At 37.0% G+C, this 27,884-nt stretch overlaps 1 protein-coding gene across 2 annotated transcripts; it reads left to right on the forward strand.

The window, feature by feature from the left end:
* Window positions 1-214: 214 nt before the first annotated feature.
* Window positions 215-27,841, forward strand: ppm1ba (protein phosphatase, Mg2+/Mn2+ dependent, 1Ba). 2 transcript variants are annotated; one of them, XM_051125909.1, is made up of 6 exons: window positions 215-617; window positions 17,209-18,078; window positions 18,186-18,303; window positions 21,175-21,286; window positions 21,518-21,575; window positions 26,499-27,841. In XM_051125909.1, the coding sequence occupies exons 2-6, from the start codon at window positions 17,224-17,226 to the stop codon at window positions 26,526-26,528; spliced, it is 1,173 nt and encodes a 390-aa protein (XP_050981866.1). In that variant the 5' UTR covers window positions 215-617; window positions 17,209-17,223; the 3' UTR covers window positions 26,529-27,841. The 2 variants fall into 2 exon arrangements, with proteins under 2 accessions (XP_050981866.1, XP_050981867.1); XM_051125910.1 differs by lacking the exon at window positions 215-617 and adding an exon at window positions 7,802-7,947.
* Window positions 27,842-27,884: the final 43 nt, after the last annotated feature.

Below are 27,884 nucleotides of genomic sequence, written 5' to 3' on the forward strand. Positions count from 1 at the left end.
ATAAATACTGTTTTTAAGAGTATGCTTATTCTTTTTCACAAAATTGTAGGGTAACTTTATTTTTGAGACTTTACTAGATTTATTTTAAATATTAATAACCGAGATAGATGGATAGATGGATAAAAAATGAGTTTTATTCTCAGCCGCTATTCAGCACACGCAGTTCTCGGCCAATGATGTCAATCATAGAGGCGATGGCCCCTCCCATCACACAGAAGCCAAGCGCGCGGCCGTCAATGGCACTGAGTAGTGCACGTCACCTGTCTCTAACATGTAGCTAGAAACGCTAACACGGCTCGGAATTCAACTCAGATGACCAACAGTCAGGTCGCACTTATTTTTTCGTTGAGCCGAAGTGAAACAGCATGTCAAAGATGTTTGTTACAGCTCGTAATCCCAGACGAGAGCCGTTGAGGGCAGACCTGACCGTGTGAATTTAACCGCATTAGCTAGCCAGCTAGCTGGTCTTACCTTTAGCTGCGCTAGTCGAAACGAGCTAATATCACCAACGGTCCAAATATTTAGATGTTTAGCGAGTGGGTTCTCGTCAGAAAGGCACATTTGACGGCCGCCTGGAACGTGGCGTCTACTGGAAGGGAAATTTCGACTTAAAAAATGTAAGTTACACCACATTTGTCAGACTAACTAGCAGGCTAGCGTTGTGTACCGGGCTGGACGTGTTTTGTAACTGCTGCACTCAGGGCCAGTACCGCTTGCCTGTACTACTGCCTGCCCTAGGAAACAGACCTGTTAATAGATGTATCTCCAAACCTAACGAGCTGCCAGTCTGTGTAGCATTTTGACTATAATAGGTGTTGAATTTGAACGTTATGATGTGCCTTTAATGCTGACTACGTTGGTAGCTTAATTGGTTTTGATACCAATCACATTAATTCCTGCAGTAAACACTCTTTCCAAAGACAACAACAGTCCTGACATTTAATTACTCGGGAGTAATATTGGTTGTTTTTATTTTTATAAAATGTAAATACAGATCTATAAATCAGTTTACCCCCAGTCAGTGCATAAAACAAGCCCATGTTAGCTGGTCATCAATGTCAGAAATTAACTTTTTAATTTAATGAAGCGTTTATCCTAAACATATACATAATGTCAGGTCAAATATTTAGTTATTATAAATTGAATGAACATTTTCTCCTAATATATGGGATATATTATTAGATATCACATGCAAAATGTGCATGTTGTTGTTATTATTATTAATAGCCACTGAAGCCTTGGATTCTTAATGACATTTTTGTTGCTGTTATGATTTTTGCTTCAAACCCTGGTTCATTTCTGACCCTGGTGGTTATAAATGCGATTAAAATTAGCTGATGGTAACTTCATGGCACAAATAAAAAAAAAAAAAAAAAAGAACCCTTTCTGTTACTATGATGACTGTGTAGGCATCTAGAGGTGATTGTTATAATAAATATAGATCAACAACATTTGCCAGGTCAGCCTTTTTAGTTAAAGCAGGATTTAGAAATTGTGGTACTTTAAAATGTCTAAATTATTTGGACAAAGTTGTGCATTTTAAGCATTATGTAGTTGTAATTTACTGTACAAAGAATTAACAGATAAATAAAAATGAATAAGACTTTCACATTACACAGCCAGCTGCTTGTTCTGTGCTTGTTCTTGTGCTGTGTGTTTGTAGCGGTGGATTTTACTTATGGCGAAGGGTTAATTTAAACTTTATTATCGCACAGCTCTCAGTATCCAACTTTACTCACATACTTACACTACTAGTCAGAGTAGTAAAGATTTTTAATGTTTTTTAAAGAATTCTCTTCTGTTCATTAAGCATGCATTTATTTGGTCCAAAATACAGCAAAAGCAGTAATATTGTGAAATATTTTTACTATTTAAAATAACTGTTTTCTATTTAAATATATATTCAAGTTTAATTTTTTCCTATGTTCAAAGCTAAGTTTTCATCATTACTCCAGTCTTCACTGTCATATGATCCTTAAGAAATCATTCTAAAATGCAGATTTGTTGTTCCACAACAGCATTTTTATTATTATTATTATTATCATTATTATCAATTTTTAAAACGGTTGAGTACATTCTTTGATGAATAGAAAGATCCAAAGATCAGCATTTATCTGGAATAAAAAAAACGTTTTAAAAGCTTGGGGTCAGTAAATTGTTTTTTTTTTTTTTTTTTTTTTTTGCGAAGAAATTATAGAAAGTAATACTTTTATTTAGCAAGAGTGCCTTAACTTAATCATTTATAATGTTGCAAAAGATTTCTATTTCAGATAAATGCTCTTTTTCTGAACATTACATTCATCAAAGAGACCTGAAAAAATTCTACTCGGGTGTTTTCAACATAATGATAATAATAATATAATAATATAATTTAAATTTTCTAAAAATTCAGTTTTATAATCACAGGAATAAATTATATTTTAAAATATATGCAAATAGAAAACAGTTATTTTAAATAGTAAAAATATTTATCATACTGTTGCCTGTGCTTTGCATCAAATAAATGGAGGCTTGGTGAGCAGAAAAGACTTTTGACTAGTAGTGTAAATTTTACACACATAAGGCAATGTATACTATATGGCAAATCTCAAGTTCTTGATTGTTTATATTGTAACAAGATGTAACAAAATGTAAACGTAATTTTCACACAGCTCTCTATATAAAGTTGGCTATGCAAGTGATGATACAACTGAAATAGAATGAATTTAGATCACCAAAGGCTTGATCACATATATAAGCAAGCAGTAGTAGTAGGGTTGGGCCGATAGACAATGTTATCGTCCGTCGCCGATGGCTGATAGACATCATGATGTTGAGACGGCATCGTGATTCCAACTCCCTCGTGACCCGCCGCATCCCAACAACGTGTTCAGAAAGAAAATGAAAGAAAACCCCTAAAGACAATAAATACGAGCTGGGAGTAATTTCTGTACTTTCTCTCGCAGTTATATCGTTGGGTAAATGCACTATCAATTGCGGGCATCTGGGAGCTGCTATTTATATGCGGGCATTGAAACTGCTTCTAAATGCACAATTGCTTTTTACTTTCACTTTCCAGATTCGTGATCAAACGTGCTCTGTGTTAACTAGAGCGTCAGTTAGTTATTACCACACATTTTACAAGATTAGATGCTTGTCAGTGGTGCTCAGGATCTGCAAATCATTCGCCATCATCCTCATCATCTCTTCTTACTCTATTTATGTAGTAAGTGAAATTTAATGTAGGCTACTGTAATGTAACAGACAATCTTTAGTGGCTTACCCTCCTTTATTACCTCACGTTATTTGTTAGAATGCATTTTCCATGCCTTTCTGAATATAGGTTGACGCTTCGGGCACCAAACACCCAACCCCCCCGACGATGTCGTCGTCCATCGTGATGTTTCACTGTAGACATTGTCCGATGCCAATTTGATAGACATTGTCCAACCCTAAATAGTAGTTCATTTAAGTGTTTGCATTTACTTTTGGAAATGCATTTACATAAAATAGAGACATTTGTTATTTAGAAAATATACGAATAGTGTTGTTAACTGTTAAGTCTTAGATTGATTTGTTTGGGCCTGAATGTTAGTAAGCAAGTGCTGACTTGTGAAAAACAGTCAGAAGCTACTGTACATGGACTTCCAGAGATCAGCGACTGCATGATGATAAAGTTTCTCCTCAGTGGAAGTTAATAGACCATCTGTCAGTCAGAGGATCACTGGATGAGGGTCTGTTGGAGTTGAAAAATGCAGCACTTTTGCCAACTTTGGCAAAAACTGAAAACTGATATAAATTTATTTGGTGGTATGGGAGAAAGACTGTATACGTTGGCAAAAAGGGGAGTATAACCTGTCTGCAAAATAATAGGAAAAGCTAAATAGGTCAACAGGCTACAGCACCAACAATAGCTTAATAATAAGAGGTTGTATTAATTACTTTTTTTAGTTACTGGATTTTTCCATTTCATGGCTCCCCAACAGTTGTAGGCTGCAACTGGAAAACAAATCTAACAGTGTAGTTTGATATAAATGATTGATCTCAGAGATAAAGATAAATTAGCTCCTTTAGATTTATTAAATTAGTCTAGTATTTAAATATTGCCAGTGTTTTATTTGGCTTCAAGCATGTTAAAGATGTGCAACACCTGGTTAATATCTTAATAATTGCAATACTGTCAAGCTTCTAGCCAGAGCTGCAGTCATCAAGAATGCACAGCCTCAAAATAGAAACCAGCAGACATTTTCTGGGAGGATTTTGAATACATTGTCTTGCTTAATTTTATCCGTTTGAGTGAAAAAAAAAAAAATATAAGTGGGATTTAATTTCTAGTGCGATTCTAGCCAGTCGTCTTTGCACGTAACTGTAGTAGAATAAAACTTCCACTGATGAGTGCCACTCCATGTTTGTCAAAGTAAAATTCCTTTCATGTTTGCCCAAGCAGTAAAGTTTGTTTTTCACTAGGATTTTGGACTTTTGCCTGCTGTGAACTGATGGTTTCATCAAAAAGGCTTTTAGAGTAGGTCTTTGTGTTCCACGTTAGTTAATAGGCTATGCAGCTTGCCACCCATGTATCACGCAAAGGTCTTCACTTGCCTCATTCCCTAATAGCACCTTACACAGACATTGGCAAGGGCACAGATGATGTGAGGACCTAAAATAACCCGGAAAGTTTATAGAGTGCTTGGCCACTGATAATAGGGATGGTTTATGAGCGGTTTGCTGGTCATTGGGAGGCTTTAGTTGGTCTGCTTTTTTTCTAGTAATGGGTATGAACATAACTACCACTGATGATGTTTCCTTGTGATTCTATATTGAAAGCGAATAGATGTTTATGTAGCGCAAAATGAACATTCAGATTTTTTTTTTTTTAATAGGAATGTTTGTTTTCATTTTGTCATAGAAATCAGTGAATGACTGTGGTAACCAGGATATGTTTCCCCCCCACCCTAAAGCCACACCCCCAGAATGTGATAAAATTCATTCACATCTACTGACATGTGAGCACTCCTTCATAAAACTTGAGAACTCAACTTTTATAGGTGTTTAAAACAACAGATATAATGTTGCTAAGCTTTGATTGTGGTTTACCTTGTATCAGATGGACTTTGATGGAGTACCATTGTTTGCTGGATCCATCTGTCTTGAAAGCCTTTGCTCAGTAGCTAATCAAGTACTGCATGTGTCTCATGAGTGGATTAACAAATTGAGTTAACTTGTTAACCCCACTATCTTGAATCCCTCTGAACCTGCTGATGTTTGCAAACTCTTTGATTAATGATAGTAAGATTACATTAAAAGTCATGTTGTACTTCTTGGATCCATATCTAACATGACCTTGTACCAAAAAGCCAAATTGATTTACTTTTTTGATTCCAATGCAAAAGGTCTCCGTAGAAATGTTGCAGTCCTGTAGGCTTGAGAGATGGGACCTGGCTGGGTAATGAAAGGCAGTAGGTAACTGAGCTGCCTAATCAATTTTAATTCCTCACCTAAGACTCCTCAATTAAGTGTGGGATCACATTTATAGGTCTGTGAACAAATTTTTGGATGTGTTTATTTGTAGTATCAAGTTAGCCTAGAATAGTATTTTGTAGAAATGCTATATTTGTCAAAATTCTTCTTTTTTTAAAACATGCTTGTTAATATCAAAATCAGTGGAACAAGTGAGTGCATTCTCATGGTGCATTGAAAACTCTCTTTGAAATGGTGAGTTAAAGGTATAGTTCACCCAAAAATGAAAGTTACTCCATGATTTACTCACCCTCAAGCCCATCCTACTTAGGGCCTGAGCACCGGTGGTGGGAGGACCCTATTGGAATTGCTTAGTTTCTTCTTCTACAAAATTAATCACATTTTTGAGGGCCTAAACATGCTTGAAATCTCGTGAAACTCATGAAAGTGGTGAATATTTACATCTAATATAGGGTTCAGAAGTGGGTGTGACAAAATGGCTCGATAGTGCCACCTGTACAATTTCAACTAAGTGCCCCTCAAGCTATGTTGAAATGCATGTACAAAATTTGGTAGACACACGTAACACACCAATACCTACAAAAAAAGTACCCTGGTAGGAAGTCTGAAAACTCATGTTTTGTGAAGTTTTGTGCCGCTTTTGCCATTTTCATGCGTTGTATTTAAACAAACTCCTTCTAGAGATTTAGTCAGATCAACACCAAATTTGATCAGTGTAATGTAAAGCCCTTTGTGACATTAAATTGTGAAGATCTTGAGTTTTCGTTAAAGTTCAGTGTTTTGCCATGGGAAAAGTTGTTGTTGTAACTCAGCTGTACAATGTCCGATCTGCCCCAAACTTAACACGTTTGAGTCCTGTCCTAAACACATCTAAAGGCTAATATTCAGTTATAATCTTTTGGAGACAGGATATCTCATGTTTTACACTAACTCAAACATACCATGTTCAATCTGCATCAAACTTAATATGTTTGATAGAAGTCCTAGCTTGAAGACATCTACATGCCAATATTCATATTGAATATGCATATTGCTCACTGTTCGCTGTTTTCCTAGAGCCATTTATCTTAGACAAATGCATCGATTCTCTTCAGGAGGCCTTTATTAACCCACCATGTGGAGTACTTTTTACGATGAATATGGGCACTTTTTTTGGTCTTTAAAGTCTCCACCGTTCACTGCCATTATAAAGCTGGGAAAAGCCAGGATATTTTTTTTAATATAACTCTGACTGTATTCGTCTGAAAAAAGTAAATCATTGGGGAATTTTTATTTTTGGGTGAACTATCCCTTTAAGGCCTGTTCACAAAAAAAAAAATTACTATAAAGATAACTGCAGCGATAACTATATTAGCATACACACCAACATACAATAATGTTTTATTATGATCATGTGATGCAGTTGTGTTGTCTGCCACTTGAAATACTCAAGCTTTTTGAAGTTGAGTGGATTCTGATTGGCTGTTATTGTTCATAAGCTGGAAAAAATGCTCTGAAAGTGATTCCAGCTATATCATTCCTCTGTGACGTTATTGTCATAGATGTGAAGTGCACTTCCCGATTCTCATGGAATTAGAACGGTTATTTATAGTACTCATCCTTAATGTGAATGAGTGTTTCGGGTAGCAGAGGAGTGCCTTTACTTTTATAGACAACTGACAGAATCTTTGACCTTTAAAGTTTCTGTGGAGTTGACAATGTTTTTTTTTACATTTGGACATCTTTGGGGGAACATTCTTTACTTTTGTCCACCGAATTAAGGATACCCAAGTACATGAAATGGTCTGTTCTTCTCTGTTGTTATTAGGTAATAGATTTTGTCATTGTTTAGAGGCACTGGTCTTGTCAGAGTCTTAAAATACATCCAAAGTTTTGCTCAGCTGTGAATCAGCGGTAATGATGCAGCTGCTCTTTTATTGATGTAATAAGTTTGTTTGTCCTTAGGGCTCCATAAACAAGACAACACAAGGCCAGTTCAGCAGTTTAAAACTCACAGGCCGTTTAGGGGCTGTGACATTTGATACACCAGCCTTTAAAATTTCACATGCAAGAAGCACATGGTGTGCATGGGGCCGTGCAATGCATATGTTCACATGTTATTGTAATGCTCTCACAATGTTCTTCGTCTCCAAGCTGCACTTTGCCAGCTGCTCCTGGTTTCAGTTCAATGAATGAAATTCACTGTTAGTTTTGTTTGTCAGGTATCTCGCTGTACTTGCAATTCCAAGGGACTGGTCGCAGGAAAGATGCACTGAAGTGCCCTGTTGAAGCTCTCTGTTACCATAGAAACCACTCTTAGCTGCCACTCCAGGCACTGTAGGCATGGAAACGGAACATATGACAGTGGTCCAATGGTTACATCATTGCAGTGCCATAGATCTCAGGAGTGTGTTGAACTGCTCTCTTCACTTCATTGGAATGTGGAAATCTTGTATGAGCAACCTGTCGTCTGGATGTGTAACTCTTGAATGCAGGCCAACGTTAGGTCAGGTAAGGATCATTTTTATGGTCTCAAACTGACTCACCATGTTAGCGAACCGAGCTGCTAATGTGGGATATTAATAGAATTCCTGGAGTCAGCCTAGGACTGTTGTCAGGCTTTAGATTCATTCCTGTTTGATAAGAGGTAGTTGTTATGAAAATGCACTCTTGTCTGGGTGACGGCCTGGTCAGTGCTGACCTTTTAAAATTCATTGGCCACAATGCCTTTTTACTGTTTGTAATGAAGATATCATGATTCATGATGATGAGGAACGTGGGTGATGTTGGATGAAAGTCACCGTTGGGCGCAGGTGGTGTGAAATGGAGAGTTGATGAGGACCAGGCTGCTTTTCCTTTTGTTGGGTCCCAACATTGAAACACTCTTCAAAGGTCTTGCCCACTTCCTGTCTCTACAGGATGCGTTTTATTTGTTTGTTTTAGTGCTTTGGCACAGTGTTCCCTCTGGTTCAATGCACATTCATAGGCAATGAGTTATTATCATCTGGGCTTTTTTCATTTACTGTGATGCTAAACAGAGCGCATGATCAAAGCATGGCTAATCTGGAGTCAAGGCACAGGTGCTGCAAGCTGCTTCCAATGAAACACTATCGTTTATATAAGAGTGCTCAAGAAAGTATATTATATAGTTATAATGTACTTTTATATGGGTTAATCTGTCTCAAGTGGTCCAATAGAAGTTACTTGACCGTTTTTAATTTTCCTGTTTTGTGAGTGATTACTTTTATGTTTTGGTATTGCAAAACTACAAGTGTAGTTTTATTTCACTTGGTTTAACCACAACTGCTGTCTTTGTTTCAAGGTCCACAACAAATTTGGCTATACAGGAATGTCCAAAAACCTCAATATCTCAGTTTAGGAAAATCCATGGCTCCTTGGAACAAAAACGGATCTTTAGACAACATTTTGTATGTTCTTGTATGTACTTTAGTTCACTTCCAGAATAAAAAATTCCTGATAATTTAATCCAAGATGTTCATGTCTTTTTTTTTCTCCAGTTGAAAAGAAATGACAGCTTTTGAGGAAAACATTCCAGGATCTTCTCCATATAGAGCCCTTCAGTGGGGATCAGCAGGTTGAAGGTCCAAATTGCAGTTTCAGTGCAGCTTCAAAAGGCTCTACACGATCCCAGCCAAGGAATAAGGGTCTTAGCTAGCAAAACAATCTTTTTATTTAAAAAAATACAAATGTATGTACTTTTTAACCTTTTTAATGCTTGTCTTGCACTAGCTCTGCAATGCGCGTCTATGACTTCATGCATCACGCAATCACATTAAAAAAGTCACGTGTGGTTAGTTCTTTGTCCCACATCGTTGTTTTACCCCTTTTTGTAAAGGGCGTGTGACTTTCTTTGCGCATTCGCTTTGTAAACACTTGGTCAGTACTTTCACCTACATTACACATGACCTTTCCATGTAACGTGTGAGGTCTAACTAGTGCAAGTGACTATTTGGGGTTAAAAAAATATATACATTTTTATTCTTTTAAGAAAATGACTGATCATTTCGCTAGATAAGACCCTTATTCCTCAGCTGGAATCATGTAGAGCCCTTTGATGCTGCATTGAAAATGCAATTTTGACGTTTAACTCATTGGCTCCCATTGAAGTCCACTATATGGAGAAAAATCCTGGATTGTTTTCCCTCAAAAACCTTAATTTCTTTATGACTGAAGAAAGAAAGACATGAATGTCTTGAATGGCATGGGGGTGAGTAAATTATCAGGAAATTTTTATTCTGGAAGTGAACTAATTCTTTAAGGGTTAAAAACATTTTACAGTGGGAAGGATTCAGGTCTAAGCCCTGATTATTTTTTTTAAGGGGGTATAAATATATAGGTATTATAAGTATAGTGCGTATGCAGAACACTTCATATTTTTTTATTTCAGTGGGGGTGAGAACATCCCTTTTTAGTTCCCTTTTTTTGGGATGGAATGACCTGTATATACTTCAGACACATATGAGCTCTTATGGTAAACATGGTCCTGGCTTCCCATTGATGAAAACTTGAGAGGTTGAGCCTTAGCTGAAGGCTCAGGATCTGGGTAAGTGGATGGGGGTTTGCATGCAATCCTATCTGGGTTTATTTATAGTGCAGTAGGCGTGAGGTGTGGCCAGCTCAGACGCTTAGACATGCTGTTCTGTGACATCATTGCATACCACATGACTGGATTGCAGCTTGCTGAGCAATAGCGGGGTCTCTGGTACAAACCAGGATCCCATATATGTGTCATCCAGACGCTTTTGCTTTTTGTCAGGTCAACTAGACCATGTAATAAAACTCCTGATCGGATCCATAGTTTAACTTCACAAGACTGAGAAATTAAGGTGAATAGCAGAATTTGTCATTAAAATGTTCCCACGAGCACCTTAAATGTAAAATCATGGACACACTCTCCAACTTTGCTATCACTCAGTGGATTTTCCTTGAATCACCAACAGCAGTAGTTATATGAAAATTTCCCCGGAACATATTTGGCAGAAACTGTGAGAAGTGTTTTTGTGGTTAGTTAACTTAAGTCTGTTTTAGCACCTGTAGGACTTTTGCAGGTCTTTTTTAATTGTGCCTGGGTTGATGGCAAATTCACTGGTTTTCTGATTTTACATTTTAAAAATTGACAGAATAACATCTGATAGCCGATCAAACTTATAAACTTTTTAATATATTTTTTTTTTCTAAATTTGCTATTCTCCCAGTACAACAGAGAAACCATGTAAAAGTTTATTACTCAGCCCTCCAGTCTGACATTTGAGAGTGGTGGCACCAGTGTGACCAAGTTCTACAGATGGTGCACCAGGAGCAGAATTGGTACAGCCGTGGGGTGGTGTGTGGGAGTATTAAAAATATAATTTAATCCTAAAATAACTACTGTTTTGCATTAGTAAGTGCAGTTACTAATAATATTACATGTTCATTTCTTGTTTATACAGATTTGACAGTTAAGCACTAAGCTTCAGTTGGGAAGCATACAAAATGTACTTTTATTAACAACAGTAACGTGCAAAATTCAATTTTTATATAGATAATTTATTTATTCTACTCTTATTAAATGTACCATTATTCTTCTATGGCATTATATGGAACTGACCAACAACTTAAGTGATTGTGATTTAGTCACAAACTTAAGAAAAGTTTGTGTTTTTCAAGGCACATTGTGACTTTTCTTACTTCATACACAAACTATAGAACTCCGACAAAATGTTTTCTTGATCATTTGGTATTTTTTTTATAATGATTTCATAATGTAATGGAAAGATAGAAATGAATGACTAAGAAGCCAATGAGTGCTCTTCTGTTGCCGTTTGTTTACCACAAAGTATATTTTGGTCATCCTATTAAAAAAACCATACAAATTGGATCATTTTGGGGCTTTAAAGTGCTGGAAATAGTTACAATTTCTCTTTCAAAAGGTTGTACAAATCCTGAAATAAATAATGTAATAACATTCTAGACTATAGCTGTGTCTGAAACTGCTCACTATCCACTATATAGTGCACTATATCGGGTGTCAGCCGTTTTGTAGTGCTGTCCGAATTCTGTCATTCACTACTTTTTACCCACAATGCATTCTGATTTCAAGTGAAGCACTGCTTCCCACAATACAATGCGGAGAACCGACGAGCTCGAAGAGTTTAATATTTTACTAATTAATTTGAGGTGGCATCTTTGTTAATTTACAAAAATGATGATAATTTGGTGATATTTAAAAATGTTAGTTGGTAGCGTTTTCATTCTGATGTAAAATTAACGGTTGTCTGAGGGCGCTCTGACCATTTGCATCTTCTGAGTGCAAAACGCTGCACGGGAGAATTTCAAGATACTACAAACAATAAATACACATGAACGTGTTACTGTGTATTTATTTTTGTTAATATTTTAATAGTATTAAATGATTATTAACATATGAGCATTACAAAACAAAATAATAATATATGCAGAGGTATGTATAATTACAATATAAAGTCATTTTAAGTGTTATTGCTATTAATATTATTTTCTAAAATAAGGTTCATGTAATATAAAAGCATGTGTTTTTTTGCAAGTCCGAATTCGTTCACTTCATTTCGTTCACATAGTCTACTTAACTGGCATACACTATATAGGGATTATTGAATGAGTGAACGAGTGAACGATTTCGGACACAGCTTATTTCTGCCAAAACACCATGGTTACAGTTGGAGTTACTACTGGTCTTCTGTCAGTGCTGTTTATAACAGAATTCTGGCCAGGATTTGAATGATTCTCACTAGGTCTCACAGCAGCCTTATTCATTCTGTGGCAAATTCAAAAGCTTCTCACTGGGTCTTGCAGTACTGTACAGTAACAGTGTCGCGAAATCAACTGAGCTGAGACAAATTGCTTTGCGGTCCGAGATGATACATTTTGTTACACTTTTGTTTTGTTTGCCATTTGATGTTTCTCATGCGCAACAGAAATGGCAGTGCTTATCAGTTGAACAATGCAGTGGTCACACCAGTATGACCGCTCACAAAATTTAGTTGCACCGGCAGAAAAAATGCCGGTTTGGTCGCATTCTGGAGCTCTGCTACTGTAAACTTGCCCTTGCACCTGCACTTTTTCAGTTTGTGGTCTGTCAAGGTCCAGGTATGCTTAATTTTCCATGCTCCATCTTACGCTCATGTCCGCACAGCTTTCAACGTATATTCAACCGTGTTCGACATATATGCATTACCACCACAAGGAAACTCTTCTGTATCTTAACATTCACCTTGTGCGGATCATCGTAAAACAGACACCTGAAGTATACTTTAGGCTTCAGGGATCAGCAACCTTTCCAACATAAAGTTCCATTTTTTTTTTTTTTCTTATTTTGTTAATCTCTGCGTAACCCCTGTGACATTTCTTAAATGCTTAACTTAAGCTTGAAATTTAACTTCACTTACTCCAAAGAAAAGGTAATAAAGTTAACAGATCTGAATGTTGTAGTAATTGTTAATCTCTTTTGCCTGATGTTTTGTATTGACACATTAACATTGCAATCTTTAAAACAAAACATCATCCCTAACTTCAACTGACACTTTAATTTTTAACATGGAGCTGTACTGTACAACAGCATCTATTCATGTGTGTTTGCAGTGTTCTTACTGGGGCCAAAGCAGCTTACATCTACTCTGATAGTTGTAATCCGTGAGAGTTCACCAGGGTAGCCAGTTTACTATGTATACAGATGGTGTTCCGTGCACATATGTACATTTTTACATAACTAAATAAAATATTTTAGCTGTAAGCCCAAAGACTCAGTTGAATGCGAGAAGTACTACTTGTATACAAACGTGCAGTGCCACCAGTGTAGTCTGATTACAAAATAGGACTGATTCTTTAAATGAACTGATAAAAAAAAAAACTCATATATTTGGGGATTACTGGCCTGAATCAGTCTTATGCATCAGTGATTGAATTCCATGAACTGAATGAACGCTTGCTTGAGCTGTTACCGTGTAATGTTTAAAAAGCTTGTGAGGCTTAAAACAATGAAATTAGTGAGTGTTTATTCATAGAACAGCATGTTGTTTAAGTTTTAAACTGTAAAAGGTTGTTTGCTCTGCTGCAATAACAATACTTGCATGTTAGTTTGCTCAGTTTGTACTTGAATTGCTTACTTTGCAGAACAGTAGTCAAATTTTCACAGTGCAAGTAAGCTATCTGTCCTCATTTCAAATGGACCTCGAATTGTTATACATTCATTCGTGTACTCATGTAATGTTTGCTGAGACTCAAAGCTGTAACCTGTGGACAAAAAGAGCTGTCGTGTGACTGCTCTGGCAGCGTGGCTGACCTTCTTTCACTGTTGGCTGACTGAGCTCCGAGTTCCAGAACTCTGCAAACGCTGTTGGATTAAACCTGTGATGCTGAGGTCACCACAGCATGAGTAAATAGGGTCACTTTCACTCTATCCTGTAAATAGATCCTTGGGTGCATCTCTTCCTCACTGAATCAGGCGTGTTTCTTAGCGTGTGTGTGGTTTTTTGCATGGCTGCATAGGTTGTGAATGGAGCTTCCGTGTATCGGTTACTCTCACCACGGAAACCGAGTGCCTCATCTCAGCAACAGCCAAACAGAATTCTGTTTTGATTTAAAAAATATGATTAGATTTGTGTGTCCACTGTCTAGTGTGATTCATCTGGCAAGTAGAAATAGTCCAGACAGCTACATGTCACAGCTTGACTTTGAGTCTTAACAGGCAGTTCATCTGAGGAGAGCAAATCCTGTCTTCCTGCTGGGTGAGAAGTTTAATCTCTGCAATCACTTCAGTTGCAGTTACACTACTAATGTGGTGAATGAATAAGCGGTCACAGAAGAATGACAGCACTAGGGATTTAGTCTTAGTCTTTATCTTGAGACTAAAATGCTTAATAGTCTTAGTCACATTTTAGTCATTTAAGTCATTACATTTTTGTCAGCTTTTAGTCATTACTTTTAGTCAAACTGAAGTTACCAGCATTTATTTTGATAGCTATTTTAATCTTCAAACAAAAATAATAATTAATTCTTTAGACAAAAATTAAAGATACTTATGATAAATTTGAATCGAGGATTGAATTTGGGAAAACTTGAATAAATTTTATATATATATATATATATATCGTGCGACATTGTGCGATTAATCGTTGCAGCCCTAATATATATATATAGGGCTGCAACGATTAATCGCACGATGTCGTGAGGCGCGTTTAGTCAATGAAGCCAGTACTTTGATTAGTAGTAAAGCTAAATCGAATTCGATTTTGAGCGTGATTTTTGGCGTAGCTTGTCAGTGATGTACGGCTTTGTGTATTACTTGCCGCTCCAGCTGAACGCATGTGATGGAGCTTTACTACTAATCAAAGTACCGGCTTCATTGACTAAACGCGCCGAATATATATATATAAACGAATATATATATATTTTACATGCATGTAAAATTGACACATTCAGTTTTTACCCACCTGTTTACATTCACTTAAGCCATAACTTACATAGTTTACGTGAGATACTCAACATAATAGACATTTGGACTACAGTGTATGCATCTGAGCACTGAGAAGAAGTGGAGCCTGTACAAGAAAGGACAATTCTGGTGTTGGTCTGTCAGTGCTATTCCGCCTTCGCTAACTTTAAGTTAATCGACAGTGAATTGTGACTACCGGGGAAAACTGGATATCTGGTGACTCTATCCCTAGCCCTTCAGGTGCTGAGGCCATTGTTTCAGATCGCAAGTTCACATTTTGGTAGCCTTTCCATTTTTCCATTGCGGCTGCTATACTGAAACTAGACATGCAAATGCCCCTTATCCAATTGCAACCTAATGATGGAAGCGCACATTTTGAAAGAGGACAGTTAGCCTATAGGATGTATTTTCAATGTCCGGTAGTCCTCAAATAACATTCTCGTCTCGTCTCGTCTTGTTAACGAAGAGGCGGCATAAATTTCGTCATACTTTTTATTATCCGATATTAATTTTAGCTTAGTTTTAGTGAAATTAACACTGCAGTACTATGGGAATTGTATGACCGTTGTGCTCGCATCTTCTGCAGGACCTTGCATGTGAGTGGTATGTTGTAATAAGCAGAGTCAGGTTAATATAAATAGAACCTTTTTTATGCAGCGCTACTCTGTTTCAAAACAGTGGCCCAATCAGAAGACCACGGAGGCGGGGCAAGCGTTGTGAGCTTTTGTTTACAGTAGCAGGTTGGCAACTTTTGTATTTGGTGGCAACATGGAGTAGGCATTCTGCGCTGCACTTTTTTTAAAACCATTCTTGAGTGTTGCGTCTCGCATTTTAGATGCAAATACATGTTCTGTGTGATTGGCCAGTAAAAACCTAGAGTAAATACCTGCGCGTAGAGAGACAGGAAAAGATGGGTGAGATGAAGATCACATGTAACCGTGATCATGAGTCAGGTTCACATCTATAACTATGAGGGCAAAAAAAAAAAAAATAGTATAATAATATAACTGTAAATTTCTAGATATTTTATTATCTGAATTGTTTAGCTTCTTTCTGTCAACTGGTTCAAATTTACTTTCTTTAATCATTTAATGAGAAACATTTGTTTTCTTGATACATTTCATTATTTTTCTGCATTTTTTTTTTTCTAGACAGCACAGTGAAGATTGACAGGAAGCTAGTGGGAGAGAGAGAGGGAGGAGAGGGAGGTGGGAACGGGAAAGGCCCACGAGGTGGGAATCAAACACGGGACACGGGAAGTGCAACTGTGGCTCACATCAGCAGGCTGCCCACAAGGCCGTCGGCGCTGATGTACTTTTGGTTATTTCGAAAAAGTTGTTATACTTATTAAGAGGACAACACTGAAGTTCACCTTTTCAACATGATTTTGATATTTAGTTCTATACCAGCCTCGTGGTGTCCCAGAACTCATGCTTATCACATCGGTCACATTTCCTAAAGCCTACACGACTTTTAAAATCTGAACAGATTTTTAAAACACTAGGCATCATACACTTACCGACTTTGTAAATAGTGACCAAGGAAAACCGACCATAGGCTACGTTCACACTTTTGGGATTGACAACCGTAGTTACTTACAGGTGTGAGTCTCGAAATGTCTTGTTCTGACACGACGAGTCCAATCGAGCCACGAGTTTATCCATCAAATCATCATTCATTTTAAATTTGGGTAGAGAGCGGAGCATTTGAGGCGTGCACAGAACACAATATACAAAAATATTTTGATTCACCTCAGCAATGAAGCAGCACTACACTGCTCTCATAGAGCCATGTAATATCTATTTTTCAGTGGCTAACACTTGAATAGCAGTGCAGGATATGCTGCTATAGCAGTAAAGCAGCCCTACACAGGCAATTGGATTATCTAGGCTGCAGTTTGTTGATTTTCAGAAGCTACGCCCACTCTGTGGCTTAAGGGCCAAGAATCTCTTCTTGTTTATTTCACTCTAAGTTTGTTGTTAATAGAAATCCGTCTTTTGAGCACTAAGACTAAACCTTCCACATTTGTGTTCACTCCAGAGAGGGCGTTTTTGGACTGTATGTGCTGGGTTTTTTCCCCTCGAATTTTAAACTTCATGTCTAAAGCTGCTCTTTGTGTGCCTTTACAGTGTTGATGGAGTGTGAGGGGATGCTTAATGTTAGCTTATGCATTTAAGCTGCAGATCATATATTTTTAGGTTTAATGAAGCTTTTTAATGATTTTTCAGTGTTGTGTTGCAAACCCACTTTCCATGTCTAATGTTTCTTGTCTATTAACTATGGTTGTTTCTCTGTCTCTGCAGACTGTGGGCTGAGCCATGGGCGCATTTTTAGATAAGCCCAAAACGGAAAAATACAATGCGCACGGAGAAGGGAATGGCCTGCGTTTTGGCCTCAGCAGCATGCAGGGATGGAGGGTGGAGATGGAGGATGCGCACACTGCAGCCGTAGGCCTGCCGCACGGCCTGGACGACTGGTCCTTCTTCGCCGTCTACGACGGGCACGCCGGCTCTCGTGTCGCAAACTACTGCTCCAAACACCTGTTGGAACATATCGTCGCCGCGGGATCGGCAGATGAACTGCGGAAGGCTGGAGCTCCGGCACCTGAGACGCCAGCCATAGAAGCTGTGAAGAGGGGCATCCGCGCCGGATTCCTGAGGATCGACGAGCACATGCGCAGCTTCACAGACCTGCGAAACGGCATGGACCGCAGCGGCTCCACCGCGGTGGCTGTGCTGCTCTCTCCAGAACATCTGTACTTCATTAACTGCGGGGACTCGCGGGCCCTTCTGTGCCGCAACGCGCACGTCTGCTTCTCCACGATGGACCATAAGCCCTGTGACCCACGGGAGAGGGAGCGCATACAGAATGCAGGTGGCTCTGTGATGATCCAGAGGGTTAACGGATCGCTGGCTGTGTCCCGAGCGCTGGGTGACTATGACTACAAGTGTGTAGAGGGCAAGGGGCCCACAGAGCAGCTCGTGTCACCGGAACCTGAAGTGTTCGAAATCGCTCGGTCAGATGCAGAGGATGAATTCGTGGTGCTGGCGTGTGACGGTATTTGGGATGTGATGAGCAACGAGGAGCTGTGTGCCTTTGTGCGATCGAGGCTGGAGGTGACTGATGACCTGGAGAGAGTGTGCAATGAGGTTGTGGATACCTGTCTACATAAGGTACAGTTCCTTATTCTCACTTCTGTCACAGGTTTTTACATGCTAGAATGAATGTTTTGTCTTCGGATGAGATTATTTCCTTTTTTTCTTCTTTCTTTTTCCTTTAGGGAAGTCGAGATAATATGAGTATTGTATTAGTCTGTTTGCCAAATGCACCTCAGGTGTCAGAAGAGGCGGTAAAGAGAGATGCTGAGTTGGACAATTTCCTTGAGTCACGTGTGGAAGGTGAGAAATAGAAGAGCTTGCTGGCCCACCACATGATGCCTAGTTTGTGCACCGCGGGTTTGGTAGCATTCATTCATCTGACGAAATTATTTCAACATTCTTGCATGCAAAAGAACAAATAAACAATTGAATGAAGACACAAAGTAAATGGTGTTCAAAGTTGTTTTAGTTTCTATTATATTAAATAGTAAATTACCCCATGACTTACTCACCCTCAAGCCATCCTGGGTGTATTTGACTTTCTTCTTTCAGACGAATACAATCAGAGTTAAATTAAAAAATGTCCTGGCTCTTCCAACCTTGCTAATCACAGGGAATGGGTGTTGAGATTTTGAAGTCCAATAAAGCACATCCATCCATCAGAAAAAGTACTTCACATTGCTCCAGGGGGGTAAATAATGACAAAGTCTTGCGAGAACCAAGTTTTGTTTACCAGTCTTGGCCTATTTTGAAATCCACAGACATTTTTCTGTACAAATCCTTGTATTGTACTTCTAATTCGTGACTGTTGTTTTGTTTTGCTTTTTTTCTTTGCGCTTTTGCGTTTGTCTCTTTGCACCTCACCGGAGCTTACGCTACACCTACTTCCTACGTCATCGAACTACTGTTGCCACAATACCAAAATTTTGACTTCGATACGACACCTGACTGAAATATCTTGACACTACTACTGAACCGATAGTATAACAAAAACAGAACAACAGGAAAAGTTTTATTTTTGTTATTAATAACAAGAACACAGATACAAGTAACAAACTAAAGGACAAATACAATAAAACAAAGACACAAATTATTATTATTTTTTTTATTTCTTCCCAAATTCTGTTTTATTTTTCCAAATTCTTTTTTTTCCGTTTTAATTTTTCTAGACTCTATTTGTTTATAATAAATATATATATTAATCAGAAAGCATCTATAATTAATTGAAATCATGAAACTTGCATAATTTAACAGCAATGGATTAAAAGTTGAACAAAAATGACATTTTTAAGGCCCTGTGAAATGTTTTATTTTTTTTCTCAAATTCAGTTTTTATTTTTTATCAAATTCTATGAATCTGTTTTCCATTCTTTTTTTGTGGGGGATTCTTTTTAAATAATTTCATTAGTTTTAATAATCAAAAGCATATCTAATTATTTTATGAAGATTAATTTGATTTTATAAAGAATTAATATATTATTTTATTTATTTTTATTTTATTTAGAAACACTGTTGTGTGTTTACAATTTTCTGGTAAATAAATTCTCGTAAATAATTATTCTGGTAAATATTCCTTAATATTATCTTCGTGTGTTATTGTACTCCTATATTGAGGCGGCAGAGGCTGAAAACACAGTCAGTGTAACACGCTTCAGTGTGTGTGTAGTAAACAAAACTACACTCATTCATACAGAGACACGCAAAACCTGCAGGATTCTGTGATATTCTGCATTATAAAATTCCATTTTTATGACTGGATCCCATGATTCTATCCGTGTATTTACTGAGGAATTATGTCTCTTATCAAAATACATTCTTAAAGTGGTCTGTACTAGTAAAATGCAAAATCGTACCAATTTTAAAAGCAGGGTATCGCGATAACTTTTTAAAACTGGTATATCGTGCAACACTACATCGAACGTACACACAACAGTTAGCAGAAACTAGAGATTACAAAGTTTTAAATATGATAATTGAGAGATTTTTCATACACACACACGTCATTTCACTTCAGAAGAGCTTTATTGACCCCCCAGAGCCATGTGGAGCACTTTTTTTTTAATGATGGATGGACATACTTTTTTTGGACTTCATAATCTCAACAGCCATTATATAGCTTGGAAGAACCAGGACATTTTTTACTCTGATTGTATTCGTCTCAAAGTAGTAAGTCATATACATCTAGGATGGCTTGAGGGTGGGTAACTCATGGGTAATTTTTAATTTTTGGATGAACTATCCCTTTAATCAACAAAATGAAGTTGATTGTGCTCCCAGCTGCATAATTTGGGCCCTTTCTTTAAAAAAAAAATCATCAAAAGATGCCCTATAACAATGTTTCCTGCACCACTTTTCTGCAGCAGTGCTCAATCCATATCTAAGCGATGACACCCCTTTTCTTTTGATTTGCTGCATGCGTTTGTGGAAGAAACAAACATATAGTTCAACCAGTGTAGTCAGTTTCAAAAACAAGTAATTTAAAAAGAATTATTGAATCCATTTCAAAAAATAGTCATTTTGTTCAAGAGAAATGTCCCCTTCCCCCACACCTCTTTTCTTCTGAACATGCTATCCTGTCTCCACCCCCTTTTAATCTTTTTCTTTTCCTAGTTTAATATCTCCCGATAGCCTGACACTGTTTCTTTCTAGTTTTTTTTATTGGCCTTTCCTTGCTGTATTGTACATTGGACGTATTCTGGCAAGTGGTTGTTGGTTTTGTGGGGTTTTGGGGGTTATGTAAACTCTTGGCCTTGAGCTTTGGGCAAAGGTTGGGTTAACGTTGTTGTAATGTTTGGCTGGGTGCTGAGAGGGCCTGAGGGAGTCGTCGGCACTGCTGCTCTGTTGAGGAATGTGCTGGCTGAACATCTAACTGGCAACAGGCCCAGAGCGGCCCAGAGCAGCCCAACTGGGCCACAGGCTTTCCTTCTAGAGTCTCACTCTTGCCTCTGTGTCTCTGTTGTCTTTTTCTTTGTCTTTATCTCCCATTTCATATCTTACCATTTAACACCAATGCTGTACACTAGTACCAGCAATGCATTGCTCATTTCTTCATACACATGTACAGTAGTTAACGTATACACCAAGTTGTCCTGCATACTCTGTAGTGTTCCATTAAATGGAGAAATCAAACAGGCTTTAACTTGTGGTTTATCCTTTTTGTTTCCTAATCAGAGCTCATTGAGAAAGCAGGGGAAGAAGGTGTGCCTGAGCTGGCACATGTCATGAGCAGCCTGTCCCAAGAAAGCATCCCCAATCTCCCACCAGGGGGCGGCCTTGCCAGCAAGTACGTAAACATCATGGTTAAAAACCACACAGAGGTTCACACCTGCACAGACACGTTAACATACGTAATATTTAAAGATCTGGAATGCTAACACAAAGTTTACAGGTTTAGTCCCAACTACGCTTGACCCAGAATCCATCTTGACTTTGAAGCTTGATGTATAACCTCTACACACCAGTTCACCCAGAATTTGTTTTTTCCAAATTTTCCAGTTGTTGTCTTTTTCCGCAGGCACAGTGTTATTGAAGCAGTGTACAACCGATTGAACCCCCAAAGAGAAGAGGATGGTGTGAGTATGAATAGAGTCTGTTTTTTTAAAGGTTTAGAACCTTCTGGTATGATTTAGCCCCTGGTCTTTCCATGAAAATGTAGAAATGTTAACTTCCCCTTGACCTATTGGACTCATCTCATCATGAGACGTTGCCTTGTTCTGGACCTCACTCACTTGACCCATACCTGGTATTAACATCCATCAACTTTCTCAGTCCGAGTGTTAGCTCTCTCCATCTCACTCGCCTACTTCGCTCATTTATTTACTGCTGAGAGTAAAACATCCTGCTCAAATCACAGCTGTAATGAGCTCATTCAAATGATCCTTTGCTCCAAAGCACAGCGGTTGAGATCACCACATCACAAACACTCCTAATACATCCCATCAGCGAGATGAGCTGAGATCTCTCAGCCTGTAAGCATGACCCAATCAGACTTGATTAGTAAGCACACAAGTATGTTATTTCATTAGCTTTTTATGAACTCTTCAGCCATGTCTCATGATGATGATGATGATATCAGTACTCAACATGTAATCTGGTGAAACTGCATTAGGGTTTGCATGATGTAAATTCTGCATTTGGTTACCTGTCCTGTCATCGTACCTGTGAAAACAAATGTTTGTGTGTGTGTGAGGCAAACACCCCAGAAGAATGTGTCAGTTAGTTTTGTATGTTTAGTTAGTGTGACACATTCTCAAGTGTTGGACTGGACAACAGTTGGACAAAGCTGGAGTTTTGATCCAAGTGTTCCCTTTTTCCCTACTGGATGTTCAAGAGATACTTGGTGTGTCTGTGTGTGTGTTTGTGCTTCGGAGAGAGAGATGGTGTTCTTTAGTCATTAGGGTTGTCACGATACCAAAATCTCAGTAATCGATACAATGCCAGAGACATTTTAGGATTCTTGATGCCACTTTGATACCAAAGCATAAACTAATTTAAGTAAAATACTTAATATATTGAGTTAATATATTAACAGATTAAATTGAAACAAAGTGCACTAGCTTTTAAAGCTCAGTAAGAATTATTTTTGTGCTTTCATTACTTGTATGGTACTTTTGTAATTTGAAAATATCTTTAAAATGTCTTTATATTTATAATATCTATATATTTTTACTATTTAAGCTTTATAACTGCTTTCTATAGGAATATATTTTACAATTAAATGTGTTCCTGTGATCAAAGCTAAATTCTCAAAATTTAGCTAAAGGCATTATAGAAATTAATATTTTTATTTAGCAAAGATGCTCTAAATTGATCAAAAGTGATGATAAAGACATTTATAATGTTTCAAAATATTTCTCTTTCAGATAAATGCTGTTCTTCTGAACTTTCTATTCATCAAAGAAACCTGAAAAATATTAGAATGATTTCTGAAGGATCATGAGACTGGAGTAATGATGCTAAAAATTCAGCTTTGAAATCACAGGAATAAATTACATTTTAAAATGTATTCAAATAGAAAACAGCTATTTTAAATATTAAATATATTTTATATTTTATACATATTTTATATTTTATTGTTTTTGCTGTACTTTAGATCAAATAAACGCAGGCTTGGTAAGCAGAAGAGACTTCTTTAAAAAAAAAAAAAACATTAAATATCGTACTGTTCAAAAACTTTTGACTGGTAGTGTATTTACAATGTTACAACAAAGTACAATTTTCAGAGTTTTCAAGTACATTTAAATGTGAGCTTTCTCCAAAAAATCCAGAGAAAATATATCATAGTTTCCACAAAAATATTAAACTTGCAATAATGATAATCATTAAAAACATTTATTGAGCGGAAAATCAGCATATTAGTTTGATTTCTAAAGGATCATATGACTGGAGTCATAATAATTCTGGCTGGAAAAAATTGAGTTTGCATCACAGCAGTACATCATATTTTATAATAGTTTATTTAAATTGTAAAAAAAAAAAAAATTCCATCAAATAATTGCAGCTTTGGTGAGTATGAGACATTACGATGTCTTACCAACCCCAAACTTTTAAGTAGTATCGTCACTTTCAAGTATAGCTCAAAGAAAGTCTAGATTTTCCAAGTAATTATTCAAGTTAACATAATTTAACTAATAAAAAACTTTTTTCCCTGTCAGTATTGTGGTTTGATCTGTTTCATTACCCTAATACCAGTCTGTTATGGTGTGTGGTAAAGGTCAACCGATTATTGGCGCCAATATTAAGCTTTTTTTAGTTATTGGTCATTTTCAAAACGGATTTGCTGATAAAATTTAAAAGCTTTGTTATTGTTTATTTTGTCGTCATTTTCACTTTTTACACCAGGCATACATATCAGCTCAACATATCGGTTAACGGTGTACTTAACATTGGTTGACCCCTAGTGTGTGGACACCAAAAGCGAAGTGAATATTTGTATTGTGTTACTTGCTCTAGAATACTCTTTGGAAGTTTTGTTGCATTACTCGCACAAATAAATTCATAAAACAACGAAAAACATTTTTGGATACACTTCCGCGCCATGCGAGTTTTCTGATCGAGTTGAATATTTTTTTTAATTTGCGTGGAAGACGCGATTGATGCAATTACCGTGCATTTGCGGCAGACGCGCCACCCGGTTCATGTCTATTCATGTCTTTGCACTGACTTCAAATAATTTGATTTGCTTTATTTAAATGTATTTATATTTATTATATTATTTATATACATTTAAACATCAGCTTGGTACTTTTGACACCCCTAGCCCTCATCAGAGAGTGGTGTTTTGTTGGCTTGTTGTGAGGAGTAGACTAGATCCTTGTTTCTCAGTGATAGCTAGTGATTATGTGTAGTAAGCTTTATACTCCATCCATTCCTCCTTTTGTCAATAGTTCCATTTTAAAGTACCATAACCTGTTTTTCACTACTGGAACAGTTATATAGCTGCTCTGATTGACTACAGTATTCTTGATTAAAATGTATAAACCAATATCAAGAACAAACATACAAAGGCACAATAAGAGGATATTACACATTCACAGAACTAATGATGTATGTGTTCACCCTTTGATTAATGCAGCCCAGCTGTTTTATTTGGTAAGTTGATTAATAATTGATACTAATGTTTTCTGCAGAAAGAGTGGCTTAAGTTTGTTTAAACATTTGTAGCAGAAGCTCTCATAATCTACCCCATATGCACTGATGCGTCAGTAGGGAATTTTCTGTTATTAACTGCTGGTTTGTGGCTTTCCATGTTTGCTTTATGCGGTTTGCATTGTGACCAAACTGTCAAAGTATAGTTATATTATACTATACCTGTTAAACATTCAAGCACTGTAGATTATTCACTTCTTTATTTGTGTTTTACATTACCAAAGCAACAGTGTTCCTGTCAATGAATTCAGATGACTTGTTTAACTTGTATTTCATTTCAAATCCTGCACTTGGATGTTCTGTGTCAAGAAATGGCTAGATGCGTCCTTGAAAAGTAATCATATCAGAGACCAAAAACATTACTCGCTAACCTCTAATCAGCCATTTTACAAGGGTCTGGATCAATTTTTCCACAATATTTCATGTTGATGCTTTGCACATGCATTTTTTTTTCCTCTGTGATGCAGATGTGTAACTTTGGCTGCTGGGAAGTAAGAGTAGGAAATTATGTAATGGTAGAAGAAAAAACATCAAATCAAAAATGCAGAATGTGATTATTCCATTGCCTTCTCTGAATTGTGTCTATGCTTTACACAATAATTAATTTTTTGATCTAAGGTGAAGAAATGATTAAATCACAGTTTTACTTCTGCAAATAAAATATTAGACAAAGAAACAAGAACTTCACAATTCTGGTTTTAAGGTTCACTAATCACTGTAAGAGTTAGCTGTAATGGAGTTTGGGAGACCAGGGGCAATTGTATTAAGTTTTCTCACTGTCCAAGTGCTTTTTGTTATACTTTTTACCCCTTTTTTAAGTTAATTTAGCTTAAGAGATTTTAGCTTAAACTGTCACTGGTAGCTAGTCTACAGATCTTTGGATGCAGGAGGTTGGGGGAATTTTTAATTTAACATTTAAATTAGATTCTTGTGTAATGTGCATCTTTATGCAATGATTCTTCAGAAATCATGTTAATATGCTGATTTGCAGGTCAAGAAACATTTATTATCAGGAAAGAAAACAATTGTGCATCTTAATAAATAAATACATTTATAAGTAAATACAGATTACCAGTCAAAAGTTTTAAGATGTTTATTTTATTTTTCTCTTCTCCTGCATTTATTTCAATGTGCAGCAAAACAGTAAAATTATGAAATATTTTTACATTTCTATTTGAATATATTTTAAAGTGTAATTTATTACTGTGATCAAATCTAAATTTTCAGCATCATTACCCCAGTCTTCAGTGTCACATGAAGCATTTATCTGAAATAAAAAGCTTTTGTAACATTATACCATTCAATTTTTTTTTTTGTTTGAGAAAGAAATTAGAAATTAATACTTTTATTTAGCAGGAATGCTTTACACTGATCAAAAGATGATAAAGACATTTATAGTGGTACAAAAGATTTGTGTTTCAGGTAATGCTGTTCTTCTGAACTTTCTATTCATCAAAGAAACCTAAAAAAAAATCTACTTGGCTGTTTTCAACATCATTATAATAAAAGTTTCAATCAGAATATTAGAATGATTTCTGAAGGATCATGTGACTGGAATAATGATGGTAATTCAGTTCGAAATCACAGGAATAAATTACATTTTAAAATGTATTTCAAATATAAGTTATTTTAAACAGTAAAACAATTTCAAAGTGTTACTGTTTTTGCTGTACTTTTACTGTTCATAAACTTTTGACTTTTAAATTTTAAGATAGATAGATAGGTAAAAGAAGAAAGAAATGCATCTAACTACAAACATTTGACTGGTAGTGTATATAATGATTTAATTTGTTTCAAGGATTTATGCCTTTGCCAGCTGATGGTCTCTGTGTGGTCTTTCTCTGCAGAGCGGTGCTGACCTGGAAGACCCGTGGTAGTCGTCCCACCAGAGGAAGGAGCACCCTTATCTACACAAGACATCAGTCATGTTTCTTTTGTTCCAGTGAAACCAAGAGATTCAACGGACAGTCTTTCAAGAGTCACAACACAGTGGAAACACAGTACAACCAAAAGCATTACAAACACTTTTTTTTCTAATATATATGAGGGAAAGAACAGAGTTCCAGTTTTAAAAACAAACTCAAACACAAAAATAACAAAATACACATCTTACAATAAAAAAAAAAAAAAAACTGTTTTTCTCACTTTTTTTTTGTGGTGGCTGTGGTCGTTCATTTTGAACCCGAGGATGTTTTGCGGGATGGACCCATGTACGTGCTGTGGTGCCTTTTCAAGTCGGCTGCGAATTCGAGTGAGGTTTGCTAATGGCGGATGCCCTGAGCCCAGGATAAAGTTGATAAACCTGGCTATAAGTGAGACCACTGCTGCCCCGGTACGGGGTTACGGATCATCACTGGGTTTAATCGAGGATATATTTGACTGACGAATGCGTGTGGATCATGTTTTAAAGAATTGCTTCGTTACTACATAACCTGCGTGGAAAGGATTGAAGCTTGTTGGCTTTTTGCACCTTCCCTCCCTCTTCATGTGCGCTGACTGACCTTTAGGTAGAACCTCGGACTCGACTCGGCTTCGTTTTGCAGGTTATCACTTGATTGGTTGTCAAAAGCTTTTTAATCCTGCTGTTTCAGAGAATATAGAATATATAGAGAGAAATATATATAAATTCATATATATATATTTTTTATTTTTCCCAAGTTTGACGTTCTTTGTGGCTTAACGTGTGAAGCAATAGAGTTGTGTTGGTGGCGAGCGACGAGCGTGCCACGTTGTGTGAATTCCTTTAGACACACTGAGATTGTTCATGTACTTGTGTAACCCAGCCACCTGAGAACTGTGGGTGATGTTGGCTAAAAGGGATTGTAAGTACCCACCAAAGCCACGCAGCTTTTCTCAGCTTCCTCTTTGTATTATATCTCTCGGTCTTCTCTCCCTATCGGCCCTCACTTTCACAATGCAGATGTGAACTTGCAGCAACCTGCCTTTCTTCTTCTTTTTTTCTTTTTTCCCTTCAGAGTATATTGTAAAGTGGTGTTTTTTTGTTTTGGTTAGCTGATCATGAAAATACTAGCTTTGTGATGAATTCACAGATTATTTTCTGATTCATCATGCAAGTGTAATGTTGGTTTTGCTCAGATATATTTTCAGCAGTCCATGAACTACAGTACTCAATGGCCTCAGAACCTGAAAGGTGATATTGAGCAGAACAATAAAGATACAGAAAAAAGCAGTCTTGCTGTTCAATCTTTAATCGCACTGGAAAAAGCCTAATT

Source organism: Labeo rohita, chromosome 13 (assembly GCF_022985175.1).
Source record: "Labeo rohita strain BAU-BD-2019 chromosome 13, IGBB_LRoh.1.0, whole genome shotgun sequence".
NCBI classification, from domain to species: Eukaryota; Metazoa; Chordata; class Actinopteri; order Cypriniformes; family Cyprinidae; genus Labeo; species Labeo rohita.